The sequence below is a fragment of the Rhamphochromis longiceps genome, linkage group LG17 (assembly GCF_057381845.1).
Source record: "Rhamphochromis longiceps isolate RC_006_pf linkage group LG17, R_longiceps_female_GT1.1, whole genome shotgun sequence".
Lineage (NCBI taxonomy): Eukaryota > Metazoa > Chordata > Actinopteri > Cichliformes > Cichlidae > Rhamphochromis > Rhamphochromis longiceps.
In genome coordinates this window covers 26173333-26192417 of record NC_140573.1, presented here as the reverse complement: position 1 = coordinate 26192417, position 19085 = coordinate 26173333, and the positions used below count along the sequence as shown (strand labels likewise).

The 19085-nt window shown below is 40.4% G+C and overlaps 2 protein-coding genes across 5 annotated transcripts in view; both read left to right on the top strand.

The window, feature by feature from the left end:
• The window catches only part of syt1a (synaptotagmin Ia), a 217026-nt gene extending 215168 nt beyond the window's left edge, over positions 1 to 1858 (top strand). For all 4 annotated transcript variants that reach the window (XM_085386890.1, XM_085386887.1, XM_085386888.1 and 1 more), the window contains one exon: positions 579 to 1858. In XM_085386890.1, coding sequence (XP_085243016.1) covers positions 579 to 785 — 207 coding nt within the window. In that variant the 3' untranslated portion in view covers positions 786 to 1858. The remainder of the gene's footprint in view (positions 1 to 578) is intronic.
• A 5849-nt stretch (positions 1859 to 7707) lies between these two features.
• Positions 7708 to 19054, top strand: cyb5r3 (cytochrome b5 reductase 3). The gene is made up of 9 exons (XM_085387833.1): positions 7708 to 7864; positions 9961 to 10086; positions 10202 to 10274; positions 13516 to 13622; positions 13716 to 13845; positions 13922 to 14005; positions 15121 to 15206; positions 15340 to 15439; positions 18320 to 19054. Exons 1-9 carry the CDS (start codon positions 7844 to 7846, stop codon positions 18490 to 18492), a joined length of 900 nt encoding a protein of 299 aa, XP_085243959.1. The 5' UTR covers positions 7708 to 7843; the 3' UTR covers positions 18493 to 19054.
• The last annotated feature ends 31 nt before the right edge of the window (positions 19055 to 19085 follow it).

Genomic DNA, 19085 nt, shown 5'->3' with positions numbered 1-19085 from the left:
AAGAGTTGGGAGTTCGCCTCGTAATCGGAAGGTTGCCGGTTCGAGCCCCGGCTTGGACAGTCTTGGTCGTTGTGTCCTTGGGCAAGACACTTCACCCGTTGCCTACTGGTGGTGGTCAGAGGGCCCGGTGGCGCCAGTGTCCGGCAGCCTCGCCTCTGTCAGTGCGCCCCAGGGTGGCTGTGGCTACAATGTAGCTTGCCATCACCAGTGTGTGAATGTGTGTGTGAATGGGTGGATGACTGGATATGTAAAGCGCTTTGGGGTCCTTAGGGACTAGTAAAGCGCTATATAAATACAGGCCATTTACCATTTACCATTTTACCCATCCCTAATAGCAACTGAGTCCAGGATAGAAATCATGCATAGAAGACAGAATGATGAGAAGGTAAAACTGGAGGGTTGCTGGTCAGTGATAATGACTCATTAGCTTGTTTAACAAGGTATAGATCTAATGAATGTTAATTTTGGCTAACAAAAACAGACTTTAAAAAAAGACATTAATTGAAGTAAACATTAGTAGATGGAGTTTACACTCTTTTTTTGTCTCCTTCTTTCCTCCTCTCTTTCCCCCTCTACAGAAAGTGCAAGTTGTTATAACTGTTCTGGACTATGACAAGATCGGCAAGAACGATGCCATCGGCAAGGTCTTTGTGGGCCTCAACAGCTCGGGGACGGAGCTGCGCCACTGGTCCGACATGCTGGCCAACCCCAGGAGACCCATCGCCCAGTGGCACGTGCTGAAGCCTGAGGAGGAGGTGGATGCTCAGCTCTCCGTCAAGAAATAGGCAGGGCTCTTTCAGTACCTGCCTTGTAGTACTCTTTAGCCAGTATGTGTAAATACCTCAGTGATATATGGGTCCATCCATGTAACTCCCTGTCCCACTTTACCCCCTCCCCCACCCGTCGACCTCTCCCAGATTCATCACTCCTAAGTTCACACACAGTCCTAATTGTTGAAGTGTCCTGCAACATCTGTTCTCTGCTTTTTTCTATCAGGTTCTCGCTTTGATTCAGCAGTTTTTGATTTCCATCTCCAAGCCCTTAACCGCCCAGACCAAATGCCCCCTTCTTTTAAGCAATATGATCTGTATAGATAGCGCATGACTGAAAGAATTTATTGTACCACAGTTGTATATATAAGTATGCAGACATAAATGATTTCTAGTTTATGTGTTTGTATGTTGTTACCCGTTTCCTAATCTGTGTATATCTTGATGTTTTTAATAAGATGTTCTATTTTAAATTATGTAAATGCAGATATAGAGGAAAGCCAATATTATATATCCCAGGATTTAAAAATTCTACCTTATTACCTTATTGCATTCCAGAAAAAAAAGAATTCCAACCTGCAAGACGCTAGTGGAAATATATTCACATTGTAAAGGACTTTAAGTTCAGCAAAGGATCGTTACAGAAAAGACAAACGGATGAATATATCCACACAAAACTCCAAAATACAAGGCCATTAACTACTATGGTTCTGTAGGATAAATTATGCTGCTGGAAATTATACAAGCACATGATTTCTTATGACTTTTTGTACCTATTTCTCAATCCGAGGACCTACATGTTTTAGCTTGAGGCACACTTGTTACCACTTAGCATTTCATTTTTTCCTTGTTTGGCAGTTCCATCTGAAATAGGTCCTCAAGTTAAAGGTTAGTTTTCTTTTCCAACAATGGAAGTGATTGCCTCCAAGAAACACCCCTTTAGAAACAACCCCCATGTGGAAAAAGCACCAAGCTGTAGCCATTGTGTCCTTAAACTCGTTCTAACAATATTTTGTTAACTGCTTACTTTAAACAGCCTTGTCGTTGCTGGAGGTGTATCGCGTTTAGGCTGGGGTCCGGCATTTGTGAGGGAGTTTAAAAGAAAAAAGGGGGGGTGGGTGGGGGTTGCACTCTGGGCTCTGGTTTTAAGAGGACTATTTTTTAGATTAATTCAGCGTCTTGACTATTTTTAGTAAAGTGCATGTTTTTTTTTACAATCTTTACTAAACGCTGGGACGGGAGGGAGGGGGGATCTACTGACACCAGGGGAGACTCTTCTGATAGGATCCCCTTGCCTTCAATCAGAGGAGAGAACAAAAAAAAAGAAATCAAGAGTAATGTTTAAACTTTGTGTCAATGTGACATTGACAGAGGTGAAGCGAGTTTAGTCTAAACACTGCCATTTACGGGGAGGTGACTTTCTGTAGAGACCCTCTCTTCATGCACACTCCCACTTGCTAGTGGTTGTAGCTTTGGTTTATTGGGAACAATGTCTTTGGCTGCAGTGGTGCCCTGAATCGCAGTCTTTGCTTTGCGTTGCCTTCTCACAGTGACAATAGAGCTAGCCATGTTTTACTGCCAATTTTAACTTTTATGTGGCTGCTATTTTGCACTGGATGAACTAGCTTGTTGACTTCTTTAGAAACCATTTTTGGATGATTGTTGGCCGGCTTTATTTCAGGACACCTACAGGAGGGGAGGGGCAGGGGGCGGAGCCAGAGAGCCTCCTGCTTGATTGGATTAATTAAATCCAAAAAACAACAACAAGAAAAAAAAAAACAGGAAAAAAAGAAAGAAAGCAATGATGACAAATCACATTTCAGCCAACAGCAATTACATCAGTTTTGTTTTCTTGTTGGCACAGGACTACACCAGGGGAGCACGAAATAACCGTAAAAGTTAATGGTCTGCGTAGGCTATTAGTTCATTATGTCCTTTACTACGGGTCCAATTAGGAAAGGAGTAAGTTGTAATCCATGAAAACCATGAAGTCTCTTATCTTGGAGGAACCTCTTGCATATACTCGATACACAGCTTCAGGAGGACTTTCTAAATGTTTTCAATGTTATTGTGTAGTTGATAGCACTATTATGAAAAAGCTACTTGTCATTCCATAGGAGTCTTCTGAGGACTGCTTTGTGTATCACTGTGACTGCCGTGTGTGCTTAGAGATGTAGACTTATCAGTAGGTAGCGAATCCAGTCTGTTCTGTAGTGATGTCGTAGCGTTTAATGCCATTTTTTCCTTCTACACGCAAAGAGAGGACGAGAGAGAGAGAGAGAGCGTGACTGCACGCAGCCAAAAAAAAAAGAAAAAAAAAAAAGGAGGAGGCTTTTATCCGAGCGAGAGCGGGTTGCTTCACACAGCATTTTGTTGAGCACTGTGCAATACTTGTATGTTCATCCCATAGTGTTAACGTGGGTGGCGTTGCCCGAGAAAAGAGATTATAACCCTTCGAGGATGAATCCAGTCCAGAGAGATGTTTTCTCCTTTCCAGTGAAATGGTTAGGACACAGCACACTTAGATTCAGCTTATAGTTTGGAGCTTGACACCTGCTGAACTCTGTTTAGGGTTCCCTCCCTTTTCCGCAGGTTCATTTTCTCTTCTTGCACACAGTTCCAGCATCAGAAGTTTCAGGGAGTCTTCGTTAAATACCAAACAAGATTCTGCATTTAGATACCCCCTTAAAAATGCCATGTATATATTTACATAATCGTGTCAAAGAAAATGTATATCTAGAATAAATATAAAGTGACCTGAATGATTATTCAGCTGCAAAATATCGCTCTTTTATCCAGATGCTATATCTCATCATCGTTAATCCATTTTCATTAGAGTTATTTTATTTATGTATTTTTATTTATTTATTTATTTATCTCCCCTGTTGATTCAAAACCCCTTTTCTATTTGAGATGAAAACTCTGAATGTACAGTGAGGACCGTGTTGGTGTAGATTACTTTAATTAATTAGATGTACCTTGCACTTGTTGTTGTTTAAAAGAACATATTTTTAATATTTTTTCAGCTATTATGGATTCATTTCATAATCCTATGGGGTAAAAACAATCAAACAACCTCCCCTGTGATAGCATTCCAATATCACTGAGCATACTTTAATACAGCTGTATTCCCAATCCCTCTTCAGCTGGGGGAACTTTTATTTGACATGTTTTCCATATATAGATCCATGAATTCCAGTACAGCTTCAGATTTAAATAACAGAAAAATATATTAAAGTAAAAGGTGCACTCTTTGCAAAAATGGCCCAAGCAATTTGACATGAATACTAATGCAGAGAGGTTGCACCAAAGGAATTATCCAATCAAAGCTGAGAGTAAATCAAACCGAATTATATGAAAATATCACAAGTGCACGAACGTATCAGGGAATTCAGTAAATGGGCAGCATTGCAAAACCCATCGGATTGTGAGGCGTGTGGAGGAAACTACAAAGCAAAAGCCATTACCTGCGCTGCAGCGCAATGCTCCTGTTACTGCGATTCCCCACCAAAAAAAAGTGCGCACGCGTAATCACCCCCCACACCCTAAATTCAAGCTCTCTTCTGTATGACAAGGAACTGAAGAATCTCTCCAGTGACACCGACAAAAAGCCACACTGACCTTTCAAAAACAAAGCTGTGTAAAGTATTAGAATCTGATGCTGTAGAAAGATCCTAGTTGCCTTTGTGTATATCAACTGCCTGCTTGAGTATTTTGTGTGTGGAAATTTTCTCTGTAATCTTGTAGAACTGTTCGGGGTGTTTTTTTCCTGCCATATCGCTCGCAGTGACGGCGAGCCTGCTGACGGTTATATTTGCTGTGTATACCTTCATTTTTTGATGAGGTGTTTTCCAGTTTTGTTTCACTTTGTGTAGTGATTCACTCTGTGGAGTTTTCTGACTGTTGTTATATAACTTCATATACACAAATGATCAATAAAAATGTTTTATTTCCTGTTGATACAGAAGCCTTTCATGTCGTGTTTTCGTTCGGGATGCATGCAACGGAGCAAAACTGTCACGGTATTGATTGCCACGAGTGTGACTCACTGCTCATGCAAGAAACTGTTCACTTCAGAAAGAAAGGCGTCTGCATGCTTGACGTGCATGACAAATTCCTATTTTAATGATGGCACTTTGAATCAGACACAGCAGCCTGTTAAAAAGGTCACTACTGCCATCTGAAGGACACGCAGGGGAACACCACTGTGTACCAGATGTAAAAAAAACTAATAAGAAAAGATTCTTTCTTTCTTTCTTTCTTTCTTTCTTTCTTTCTTTCTTTCTTTCTTTCTTTCTTTCATTTTGCCTCAGGTACAGATCAATTTCTATTAGTGAATATTTACTTATGTGCAGCAGAGCCACATAATGGGGACAAGAGTTTGTCCTCCACTAAAATATGATGTCACATTGATGTGATGCTCGGATGGTAATGAATGCTGGGGAGCGGAGATTTATAGATCTCAGGCTACTGCTGATGCTGTAAAATAAAGCTCATTTGGATGTTGAGAGTAAAACATGTCCCATGAAATTTTTACTGTAGCACGGTGCTGTCATTTTAAATTGAATTCTTTTAACCTGCCTTTTAAGTCACTGAAATATGTGACTGCAATAATCTGCATCATCTGGCAGATTATTGCAGCTTTTTATTGAAACCGTGTCACACTGAGTGAAATAGTCAAGCCCAAACACTCTCACTAGTTTTGGGGTTGTATTATTCGATTAAATATATTATTACCTTTAATTTTCCTCCCTGTGTGTAAAAGCAATTGCTCCCTAACCCTAAAAACTAGTTGCACCATCCTTGGCAGAAAGAACTGCAATCAAGTGTTTGTGATAACTGGCAATGAGTCTTTCAGATCACTGAGGAGGAATTTTGGTCCACTCTTCTCTGCAGAATTGTTTTAATTCAATCACGGATGGTTTTCCAGCCTCTGAGACATTCAGAGGTCGACTTGCTGGTGTTTTTCAAATTGTTGTCCTGCTGCATAACCAAAGTGTGTTTCAGCTTGAGGACACAAACTGATGGTCGGAAATTCTCCTTCAGGATTTTCTGGTAGAGATCAAAATTCATGGTTTCATCAATTACAGCATCGAAGCAGCCCCAGACCATCACACTACCACCGCCATGTCTGACTGTTGCTGTGATGTTCTTCTGTGTTAGTTTTAGAGCAGATGTAACAGGACTCAGACCTTTCAAAAAGTTCAGTTTTCTCATCAGTCCACAGAATATTTTTCCAAAAGTCTCCCAGATCATCAAGATGGTTTTTTTTTTGGCAACTATGAGATGAGCCTTTATGTACCGTTTGATCAGCAGTGGTTTTCGTCTTGGAACTCTCCCATGGATGCCATTTTTTTCTGTTTTATTGTTGAATCATGGACTCCGACCTTAACTGAGACAAGTGAGACCTGCAGTTCTGTAATGTTGTTCTGGGGTCTTTTGTGAGCTCTTGGAGTAATTTGGGGAAGGTTCACCACTGTTCTGAGTTTTGCTTTTTGTCTATAACAGCTCTCACCGTGGTTCACTGGAGTCCCAAAACCTTAGAAATGTCTTTGTTTCTCAACTGTTTTTAGATTGTGACAGGATGTGTTTTGGTGTCATGTAGTCTGTTTCACTTTTTCACACAGGTTTTATTTAAAATATTTGTTGATTCAACAGGTCTGGCAGTAATCAGGCCTGAGTGTGGCTAGTGAAATTAAATTCAGTTTTCCAAAAGCTGTGGATAATCACAGTCTCTTCATGATTCAACAAGAGGGGCAATTACTTTTTCACACAGGGCCAGGTAGGTTTAGAAGCTTTGTTTCCCTCAATAAATGAAATAAAAAATTACATTTTGTATTCCCTCTGGGTATCTTTCTCTAACATAAAAAAAATTGGTTAATGATTTCAAACATATAAGAATTACAAATATGCAAAAAAAAGGGGGGTGGGGGGTAATAGAAAATTCCTTTTTCACAGCACTGTAAAGCTTGTTATGCTTGTAAATAATGCTTAAGCGTAACATTATTCATGTTCATGGCTCTACTTAAAATCAGTTAGTTAAAATCATCATCAACCATCATCATATCTGCAATTTTACTGCATCATATAGAAATTTCTTAATCCATCCTAATATTGGCTGATTTTTGTGTGCCTGAAGTGGGGCAACACATGGAAAGATTAGTGTTTGTAGGATGCATGTTTGACCTCAAAGCAGCAGCTCACTATAAGATTAAGTCAAGTGTGACGGCTACAGAAGGAAATAAACAGATGCACAATACAGATAAGCACCTGATATAACTGTATTACATGAAACGTGAACAACAGAAAAAGAGGAAGTGAGATCTACATAGCAGAGTTATGAAAGTTTTGTATTCTGCTTTCGGTTTTTTTATTTATTTAGTTAAGTTTAACCAGTTTCACTAGGTTTGGGTTAATATCCATTTTGCATACATAAACTAGGATAATAATAAAGTCGTCATTTGTGTTTCTGTGTTTAACTAATCAATTTAGTTAAACTCATTTTGCTGCCGTATGACCAAAAGCCACACTTTTTAATTCTGATTAGTCTCCTTCGGATGCTATTATCTTGTTTTGTGTTTTGTTCTCTTCTAGCTTCTCTTTTTGCTTAGAAAAATTGTGCGCAGTTTAATGCTTTATCATTATTATCGTTTCAGCGTTTTATTGTGAAAATACATGTCTTTTACGTGGAAGTGACGTTTGAGGTTCGGCTTTGATAAGTTAGTGAACGTTAGCCCGTTGTATTACCGGAAGCTGAGTGTTTACATGCTTACTGTACGTTTATTCAGTCCAAATCTCGACGAAATTGACATAAAACAGCTTCAAATACACATAGAAGCGCACCAAAATATTAATATCCACCATTCATTTTATAATTAGCCTACTGGGTTTAATTTTCATATAAACGGAATTTTGTTTTTGAAAACTAAAACCGGATGTATTTATCCTTCCTGGCTGACTCGACAGCCTTACATGACGGCTTGGACCTCCGTCACAATTAGTTGCCTTGAACTCGTTTGGGGTGTGCGCGCTATACTGACAAAGTATTTTGCATTTGTCCTCCCGGCCTGAAAATGCTCTCCTACATCATTGGCGTGAGTATACATCAATGGAAAATTATCAGGGTGCTTTTACGCCAGCTAATTTGCATGCATTAGCTCGGTTAATATTCGCTAACATTCAGTTTTTCCCCAGCTAAGTTATCCTGAGCGCTGTTTCGGGCCTGCCCACAGGAATCTTCATGACTCACTTCTCCCTAGGGTTGCCAACCGTCCCTTAAAATACGGAATCGTCCTGTATTTCGAAACAAAAGTACACGTCCCGTATTGAGCTAATAAGGGACGCACTTTGTTCCGTAATACAGTGAGAATCAAAAGTAGTCTATAAATGTTTATGGAATTAACGCTTTGTTTGAAAACATAATTCCCAGACCCTCTCCTGCTTTGTGACCAATGAGCTGACAGCACACTTATGACAATTCGAGTATGACAATTCAGATTACCGCTCATCTCATTGGTCGAGGAAAGGTCGCTTGCGGAGAAAATACCGGAAGACAACAGATGACCACAACAAGAAGCATGGCCAACAGGGAAACAAACGCCGTCACTGCGGTGCAAGTCTCGGACGACAGTACACCTAAAGCTGGACAGACACTGTGCGATTTTCAAACTGCACGATTGACTCGCAGGGGTTAGAAGTTGGTAGGTCACGATGCAGGTCTCACACTATACCGCCCGATGCTCTGATGAGACCTGAGTGCTCACACTGTGCCTCCATAAAATGAAGGTTATAACAGAAAATCTGTCGCTCCCTCTCCCTCTCTGTCTTTCACTCACACAGACACACCACCACCACCATCAACTTTGCTAAATTGCTAATGAAAAACATTGATCAGGCAGCTGTGATTGAACAGCAATGTAAATCCAACTATTTTCACGGTTGTTGTGGTCGTGATAATTTTGTGATGCCACATCGAAAAGGCTCGGATGAGCTTTCCAAAGTTCTACAAGTTGTGCCTCCATCGCTTGTGTCCAGATCACACGCCGCACAGCCGTGCTGCTCAGTCTTTTTCACCGACGTTTACGTGTTTGCGAGTGAGCAGTGTGAGCGGCTGCGGTGACACGTCACGAGCGATTGATGATCGGGAGCTGGTCGTGAGGTGTTAATCGCTTCTCGTTACCCCACGTATACTACACGACGCACGATGAAGGCCAAAATCGGGCCGATCACCAAATCAGTCGCACGACTCAAAAATCGTCTCAAAATGGGCCTAAAACCGCACAGTGTGAGCCCAGCATTAGAGCAGCAATGTTTGTTCCCCTCAGAGAAAGGGAAGAATGGGGAAAAGGAAAACACCTGGCTGGAAAAAGTTAATATGGGCATGTGCAGTGAAAATCAGCGCTATGTGGCCAGAAGTGTGATAATATAACTTATTTTGTGTAATAAACAACTGCAAGGATAGATGATTACAACAAATAGATCACTAATACATAAAAGTAATACATAGATGAATAATGATGATGAGTTAAGATGCTTAATCATGGGAACAAGCGGGTTTACAAACAGGAGCAGCTGATTAGCATTAGAAAAGCTGAAATAATACCTCAACTGAAGCCAATTGTACTAAATGCACTAAATGTGCACTGTTACAAGAATATTTTTTGTTCTATTGCTTTCTATTAATTTATATAATTTTAAGTTAAGCAGGACAGAGTTCTTTTAAAGAAAGATTTACTTATATTCTCAAAAGTTAAGCATGACAGGCTTCTGTTTAAGAAAGAGACCTGTTTTATTGTGTTAATGTTGTCATTTTGAGCTAAAAATAAATGGCTAAATGATCATTTGTTTCACATGTGTTCATATCACAAAGAATAGAATATGCATCTACTTAAATCAACTTCAAGTCAAATGGTTAAAAAAATAATTTCACACACAAAAAAAGAGCTAGAAAATTCACCACACTGGGAAGGGTGAAGACAACTGGGTCGCCCGGCCCTGGCCACGAGGTGTCCCTTATTTATTTTTCAGGGAGTTGGCAACCCTACTTCTCCCTGTTGCTGTCTGTGTTAAACAAAAAAACAAAAACCCGACTTAATCCAGGCAACGCCCCGCAGGGTACTCAGACAGCTGGTAGCTAATGCTAGGAGTTGGTGGTCTGAGTCATTCTCCCACGTTTGACCTTTTATTGCAGTTGATCCGAGGTGGCTTTGACAGCATCATCAACCTCATCTTCAGGCTGCTCTTCCAAAAGAAGAGACCTGCCATCACCTTAGAGGACCCCAACATTAAGTATGCACTGCGCCTGATAGATAAAGAGGTAACCGCTCAAACGCTGCACACTTGAGTGCTTGCAGAATGAAACTTGTCTGCAAACGCAGCAGATGCGTTCACGCTCACTGCTCTGTCTGTTTCTTGTTTTTTTTTTTTTAAAGATTGTCAGCCATGACACAAGAAAGTTCCGCTTTGCACTGCCATCCCCTGAACACGTCCTTGGTCTCCCTATTGGTAAGTGTGCGCACTCACGCATATCATCACTGCCGGAGGTTTGACTGCATATCTCAAAATCTGTTCTAGCTCCTTTCCTTCTCTGTTTAAGCTAGTTTTCTTCTGATTGGCCACCCCTGGTTAACAGACGGTTTAAACAGCTGATGTAGTGCCTATTTGGAGATAGGGAATGGCAATGCATTCTGTGTAGTTCATGCCAAACCGAAACGAAGTTAGATGCCAGCAGGTGATAAGGAGGAAGACACCTAAACCTGTGATACAAACTGAATGTAAACGAAAAGGCAAAGCAGTGTTATTAGGAGGGGCTGATATGTGAGCACAAACTGTCACTTTATTTTTAGGAGGTACAGTTTCTCAAGTTGCCTAGTGTTTTGTTAAAAAAGCTGTTTGTGGTGAGCGCCTAAACCTCAGACAACTTAAGAATTGTGCATGGCTTCAAGCTCACATTCAGACTTGTTAGACTCAGCCATGCTCTCTCAGCTGCTGAGCCATGGCTCTGTGACACATGCATCGCTTACCCTTAACCTTCTTAACCTGGCATCCAATTATGTGGACATCACATTTTGGGTTGTCTAGACCAAAATACTAAATTTTCCTCTACAAGGGCCTGATTTCCACTTACGAGGACATTATACTGCCTCTGTTTATCAAAATTTAAAACGAATGTCTTTATATGTGGCTCTCAATTTTCTTAGAAACAAAAATCCGGTGATTCTTTGTTTGTACATTCATCGGGTCCCAATATTCCCAAATATCAAAGCGAAATTAGGAATGCATGCCATGGAAGAGTTCAGGTCTTAGGAGGTTAAAGACACTCTATACAATTGATTTGAGTTCATATTTAATACTTTTCTGTAATATTTTCTCTTTTTCAACGTTGTGTTGAACACATTTATAAAGCACACCTTTTTATTTGACATTTATAATTGCGCTGTAATGACAACCCTGCATGCTTTGTTTTGTAGCTGGACTAAACTGTGATGAGAATGTTAAAAATAAGTCGTTCAGATGTGAAGCAGCTTCATGTCTTTTATTACTGCTCAATGTTTTGTTACAGCACTTCATGTTATAGTGCTGCAGCAGGTGCAGGAGCTTGTAGTGCCTTTGTTCTGCATCGATGTCGGTCAGAGGTATCCACGGTAGGGCTGCTCGATTATGGCAAAAATGATAATCACGATTATTTTCACTGAAATTGAGATCTCGATTATTTGACGATATTTATTTAACCCTTTAAGACCTACTATAGAACCAAGTCCGCCAGAGCTTATATTATTTTTTTACATGTTGTAGTGCCATTTGTGGGAGCATTTCAAGTTGCTATACAACTGTTATAGCCCATATTTTAATAATATGTATGCATTAAGTCCATAGTAACTACATTAATTGCAAAAAAAGTGCAATAAACTACAAAAAAAATTGAAAATTGTTTTTGTTTTTGTTTTTTAACATATATTTCTACTTGGAGAAATATATGTTAATTTCTACTAGTTTACAACAACAGGAAATTTATTTTGAGTGTCTTCATAGTTTTATTTTGGAGATACAGCAATTTTTATATACACTGCAGGAAAAACAAAAAACAATCCTATGATGCAAATTTGCAAAGAAAACAGCATGTGCATCAAAATAAACTATTTCCAGCAGTGCAATTCGAGTTCTAAGCATCCCAGAAACTATTCAGAAAAGTCAAACATGACCAGTATAGGCTTTTAAGGCCTACAAGTAAAAAAAAACAAACTACATTTTCCGCGAAAATGACATCACTTCCGGTTTCGGGCAGGAAATGGCGGACATGTGATAGTTAGCGGTGACGTCTGTTTCAATGTGCGAAGTGTTACGAACAGCTGATCGGATCGGCAAAGCGTGTTTCTGGAATATTATGTTTTTGTTCCTGCAAGCGCTTTTTATGCAATTTATGTGGAAGGAAACCGTGACCGAGGACAAGCTGATGGCATAAGATGTAAGTTTCATATGCAAAACAAATTATTGCGCTAGCTTACACGGTTCAGGTTCTACAGGGATTTAAAAATAGTTACACAAAACAGAGCGTGCTGCTCTGACGGCTTTAAAGGGTTAACAATAACAATGTATTGAATAATGACTTTAAAAAATAATATAAAATAGTGTGCAACACCACTGAAGTTTTTTTTTTTTTTTTACCTCTCTTTTCAACCAATGGCAGTCACTCTCCAAATAACTTCTGCTTAGCTTTCCGAGCTTCCCTCGGGTCCTCTTAATCAGCGGTCTCCAACCTTTTTTGCACCACGGACCGGTTTATGCCCGACAATATTTTCACGGACCGGCCTTTAAGGTGTCACGGATAAATGAGGGAGGGGCTAATAATTGGCTCAGTCATTTTTAATGATCGTTGAAAGCCCAGATCGTAATCGTGATTAAAATTCGATTAATTGAGCAGCCCTAATCCACGGTGACTACTGTGTGTCTGAGGTGTTACGCTGTTGCTGCTTCCATATATTTCATCATCAACTTGGAGTTGCATGAACCTCAGTCCCATAATGGGGCGATCGTGGCTCAGGAGTTGGCAGTTCGTCTTGTAATCAGAAGGTTGCCGGTGTGAGCCCTGGCTCCGACAGTCTCTGTCATTGTGTCCTTGAGCAAGATACTTCACCCGTTGCCTACTGGTGGTCAGAGGGCCTGTGTCTGGCAGCCTCGCCCCAGGGCAGCTGTGGCTAAAATGTGGCTTGCAAGTGTGTGTGAATGTGTGAATGACTGATAACTTAGCTCAAAGAGTTGGCAGTTCGTCTCGTAACCAGAAGGTTGCCGGTTCGAGCCAAGTTGTGTCCTTGGGCAAGACACTTCACCTACTGCCTACTGGTGATGGCCAGATGGCAGCCTCGCTTCTGTCTGTCAGTCTGTGGCTACAACTGTAGCTGCCTCCACCAGTGTGTGAATGTGAGAGTGAATGAATAGTGGAATTGTACAGCCCCGAAAAGCGCTATATAAATGCAATCCATTATTATTATTATTATTATTGAGTGTGTGTAAAGCGCTTTGGGGTCCTTAGGGACTAGTAAAGCGCTATACAAATACAGGCCATTTACCATAATGCATTGCATTGGTGACGTCACAATCCTGAGGTCTATTAGAGATATCCCCTCTCACAGTTACAGAGCCTTTAAAGCAGGAAATACTTGCTGTAATGGTGAATTATCATTGTTTGAGTCACATAGTATGAAATGGGTGACGTTGATGGTAAGTACGTGTTTGTTTTCGTCTTCAGGGCAGCACATCTATCTCTCGGCAAAGATAGACGGGAAGCTTGTCGTCCGTCCGTACACACCAGTGTCCAGCGATGACGACAAAGGTTTTGTGGACCTGGTGGTGAAGGTAAAGATTTAAGGAAGGTTGTTTTCATGTGCATTTTAGTTTTTATATATGAAGGTGTTGATTGTTTCACATGAATTCCTCCATTTGTTTCAGATTTACTTTAAAGACATTAATCCAAAATTCCCAGAGGGCGGGAAGATGAGTCAGTACTTGGAGAGCCTCAGGATCAACGACACAATTGACTTCAGAGGACCCAGCGGCTTACTCGTTTACAAGGGCAAAGGTGAGCAGCATAACTGAACACAGTAGGTGAATCAGCTTTATCAGCTTGGTTTAATACTCTCACTTTGCATCTGCAGGTGTTTTTGCCATTCAGCCTGATAAAAAGTCCCCAGCTGAGATGAAGACTGCCAAGCATTTGGGCATGATCGCTGGAGGCACAGGTGAGGGAGCTGTTCAGTGTCAGGACCGAGGGTGGTTTTTTTCATTTGTTTGACTCAGGTGGTGTTTGTTTTTAGGGCTGATGCTGCTTATTAGTAATAAAGGTGTTTATCATTAGTTGAAGATGGAGTCTTGATGTCTAAATTTTTACAAAACTCCAACACAAATCATTCAACAAAGTGTTATTTGGACATGTGGACAGTTTCTGTAGATATTATAAGTTGAGTAGGTGTTACTCATGCAACCAGATACTATAGAGTGGTCAGAGCATTGACCACCACAGAGAGAGCGAGGCAGCTGCATTGGAGCCACAGTAATGAAATAATAACTGTTAAGGTAATTGGGGGAGTATGAATGTCAGATCTGATAAGTGTTTGAGCCAAAGTTTCCACTGCATCAGTGAAGTCATAACCCGATGTTGGGTAAAGTGGTCTGGCTCACTGCTCACCTCTGTGCCAACAGTGCTCGGCTGAAAAAATGGCATTTGTATGGATTGAATTTGGTGCCACAGAAATCTCTTAAGATATTAATTTAGCGTTCTTTGGTCTGCTCCCTTACTGCCACATCAGACAGTTCCACATATTTAGTTATTGTTTTATTTTTCCGCCTATTTTTTTTTTTTTTTTTATGCAACCCAGAATAGATTTGTCTTCTGCTAGTCTCCAACCAGAGACATGTTAGACTAATGTGCAAACACTGACCTGGGAGATGCTGACATGTAATGTAGCATTAAAGGTTATAAAAGCCATTTTTACAACCTTTTCTAAATACGATGACATTTTTTCCCCTTCCTCTGTGCTCTATTTGTTCCAAAGTTTATTTGGGCTGTTTGCTCATCATCCACACAGGCGTTACACACTGTAGGGTCTTTACTTTAAAGTACGAAGTGCCTTTTAAGTATCTTTTGTTCTTTAAGTTGATAAAAACGCCTGAATTGAATTGCGTTGGAGAGGTTTAGGTTTGGTAAATTTGTATAAATTCTAACTAAAGTTATGCTTTTAGAAACATTTCATTTAATCGAACTTGGAGGTCCGACTGTGACCAAAGCACACATACAGCCCTGTATTTAAAGGAGCTCTGTTAATGTAACCTGAGCCTGTGCTGGGTGTTATTACAGGCATCACTCCCATGCTGCAGCTCGTCACAGCAATAATGAAAGATCCTGATGACAAAACGGTGTGTCACCTGCTGTTTGCCAACCAGGTGAGTTTTATGAACCACAATCTAATGTTTGCAGTCAGGAGGATATTTACTATGTGATAACATTTGACCTGGACTGGAGTATAAATTTGTGTTCACGCAGTAGTTTAAAAATATCGTCTCTTCCCGTGTTCAGACTGAGAAAGACATCCTTCTGCGACCGGAGCTGGAAGATATTCAGGTCAGCCACCCGGACCGGTTCAAGCTGTGGTTCACCGTCGACAGAGCACCTGAAAGTGAGTCCTCCAACAGCAACCACCTTCACATGTGAACTTTAACTATTTCAGACAGGAACTATTTCCAGTTTTTGTACACATCTTCTCATTACCCCGGTTTATTAGCTGCAGTAATCGCCCACTAGCACAGTCCATGATATTACATGGATGTTTGTATTTGTATTGGCAGGTTGAAGACAGACTGTTTACCTGACAGGTGTAAGAAAGAATGTAATCTTAGAAAGTTAATTGCATATGAAAATGACTATTATGTCTTGTAATGTGAGAGCATCTATGAAGTATTAGTACTCTTGCACGTTCTCAAAATGTGACGCAGCAGGCTAAAGTCAAATTTTAAACTTTTTATGTACTTTGTATGCATCCTACATTTCAAAACTTCTACATTAATGTGCAAAAACAGATTGAATTTTTCTGTGTTCTTTGAATTTTTGCGGTCTAGTTTTTAACTTCTGATATAAAAACTCAATCGATCACAGTTCATACACAGTTATCACCGCAGGCTAAATACGGAAAAAGGTCACCAGCATCACTGAGGGCAAATTTCAATGGGTGAGTGGCCACAACGAGGCCGAGAGGTTTGCTGGTTCATTTGTGGTTATGCATGAGAAATTGTTCAATGTTCTTTGGTCGCAGTGAAGGATCACGTATTTGTTGTCACCAGGAAGTTGTATATCATTGCTGGATAAGAATCATTTTTAGTTAACAACAACAAAAAAATGTCCAGTACGTGGTTTTAATGTGAGAAATGATCAAGCTATTAGTTTTGTTCAGCAGAGTCAAACATCAGAACTGAAAACAAGCAAGCAAGCATGCTACCTGTGAATGTGTTAACCACTAATCTATAGATTGAAACATGATTATACAAATATTGATTCGTTTTATAATCAGTGATGTTATTAATTGAATTTTATGGGTTAAGGAAAATCTCAGGCTTACAGGAAGGTTTTTTTAAAATCTTGGATAATTATTGCTGATTTTGCACCAAAAAGATTACATTTTTAATATCCTGGTAAAATATAGGTTCATTTTTTGATAGTGGTTCAAAATACACGCTTAGCAGGAAAAAAGGCCAGCTATATGAGAGAGAGAGAGAGAGAGAGAGAGAGAGAGAGAGAGAGAGAGAGAGAGAGAGATATATTAATGATTAAACACAGTAGTGCTGTATAAACTCACTGGGAGTGAAAAGAGTTGAGGTGAAGAACCACATGATGCTCAGTGCAGTGCAGCAGCGTAACTAAGGGAAGGTTAAGGGTCACCTGATCCAGCTGTAACTATAAGCTTGATCGAAGTTTTAAGACTAATCTTAAAAGTAGAGTGTGTGAAGAGTTTTAGAAACTGTAAGCCTGTAGTCTGAGAGCAGCTCTGTTAGGATTAATAAGGTTCTATCAGGCTTCAGGACCTTGTATGTGAGGAGAAGGATTTTAAATCTTAAATTAAACAGGGAGCTGTCCTTCTACTCCCAGCTAGTACTCACTGCATCCAGCTTTTCATCTTTAAAAAAAAAAACCCTGATTATAATGAATTACAATAGTCCAGCCTTTTTTTTTTCTTTCCTTAATTACTCTGAGACGATGTTTTTAATTGTAGTAATATTGCACATATGAATTAAGGCAGTCCCTTATATATGTTTAATGTGCATGCTGAAGGACCTAACCTGATCAAAAATGACTTAAACTCCTCATGGTGTTACTGGAGGCCAGCGTAATGCCATCTAAGGCTACGTTCACACTGCAGGCGAAAGCGCATCAAATCCGATTTTTTTTGGACCCTATGCGACCCATATCCGATCATGGTATGACAGTGTGAACGGCACAAATCCGATCTGGGTCACTTTCGTATGTGGTACTGAATCCGATACATATCCGATGTTTTAGAAAGCGACTGCTGTGTGAACGGTCATGTCGCATTAAATCCGTCTTTTACGTCACTGACACAAGACAGACGCCAATTATCAGCTCCGGAGAAGACATCGCGAACGCTTCCTGGCCATCCGGTATAGATGTCAGTGAAACTGTTGGGAAGACAACGTTGGAGAAACGTGAACATTTTATTTGTACTGTATAATCTGCAACTATCCTTTGAAGCACCGCTCCTCTAAAACAGCAATGAGCATAATTATTAGGTTATTTACATTATTATGTATCTGTAACCGGAAGGTCGCCGGTTCGATCCCCGGGCTCTCTGTCCTGGTCGTTGTGTCCTTGGGCAAGACACTTTACCCTACTTGCCTACTGGTGTTGGCCAGAGGGGCCGATGGCGCGATATGGCAGCCTCGCTTCTGTCAGTCTGCCCCAGGGCAGCTGTGGCTACAACTGTAGCTGCCTCCACCAGTGTGTGAATGTGAGAGTGAATGAATAGTGGCATTGTAAAGCGCTTTGGGTGCCTTGAAAAGCGCTATATAAATCCAATCTATTATTATTATTAAGGGCCATCAGTCAAACAATATTGTTTGGTCTGAGTCTAAACAGAGTGTGTTGTGTGTGACGTCTTCTTTTGCGCATGCAGGCCGCTTTGAGCGTTCACACTAGAGCGTGTTTGCTGTCACATTTTATTTGTAGTGTGAACAAGCAGACAAAATCAGATTTGATCAAAAAATCGGAATTGAGCATTAAGACCTGCAGTGTGAATGTAGCCTAAGGTAAATATCTGCTTAGACACTGGTTATGTTTGACTTTTAAGAACCAAGCACAATAACCACAGTTGTTACTGTATCTGAATGTATGCCTGAGTGGTGGCTTGTACAGGCTGTAATGATATGACAGATAAAGTTGCTCTTATAGATGGTCACCAGTAGGTGTCGCTGCTGAACACTGAAAATGCCCCACTTTGCACCCTTTAATTCTGAGCAGCATTTTAACCTCAGGCTTTTCTGTCTTTCAGACTGGGAGTACAGCAAAGGCTTCATCAGTGAAGACATGGTGAGGGAACACCTGCCGCCTCCCAGCAACGAGACCCTCATCCTGATGTGCGGACCTCCACCGATGATCCAGTTTGCCTGCAACCCTAACCTGGATAAAGTCGGCCATGCCGACAGCCGCAGGTTCACATTTTAGACATCGTCCATCCAGTTGTCTTTTTTTTTTTCCCTTACCCTGAAAGCATTAAAGCTGTCATATCTACAGTGGGTATTGCACTATATTTAAATATGACATATTTATCATGCAAGAGAATCACAGCTTGGACCAATTCTTGTATGTTTGGTAGGAGGTTGTGAATGTGTAGGGGGAAATGGGATGTGAAATAAGGATTTTATGATAGGATATGAAGTTTCCGGATGTTTGGCTTGAAAATGACTTCACTTTGGTTTTACTAGAAGACTCGAGGTTTACTGGCTGTTTTTTCTGAGTGCCTTAAACACCTGCAAAGATTTTATTGAATGCACGCCACAAGAATTGTGATCACTCACTTCAATACAGAATAATAGATTATTCCGTTATGGGTGTTGGGAACATGTTACAAGTCTATACCTGTTGCTTATCTGTTGTCACGCAAGACGTGTCAGTATTTGCTCCGTTGTGATTTGTCAAACACAGCGTGGTTACTGATTTGTTTTCTGAAAGTGTGGAAAAAGTGGCTGCTTGTGTTTATGGATCATAAAGCAACAATGCTGTTGAACTATTGGTGTTTTGATCATCGTTTCTGAATC

Coding starts and splice junctions, on each gene's coding strand:
- cyb5r3 (XM_085387833.1), top strand. CDS start 7,844: ATGCTCTCCTACATCATTGGC. Junction 15,207..15,339: donor ACCTGCTGTTTGCCAACCAG/GTGAGTTTTATG, acceptor TCCCGTGTTCAG/ACTGAGAAAGACATCCTTCT. Junction 15,440..18,319: donor CGTCGACAGAGCACCTGAAA/GTGAGTCCTCCA, acceptor TCTGTCTTTCAG/ACTGGGAGTACAGCAAAGGC.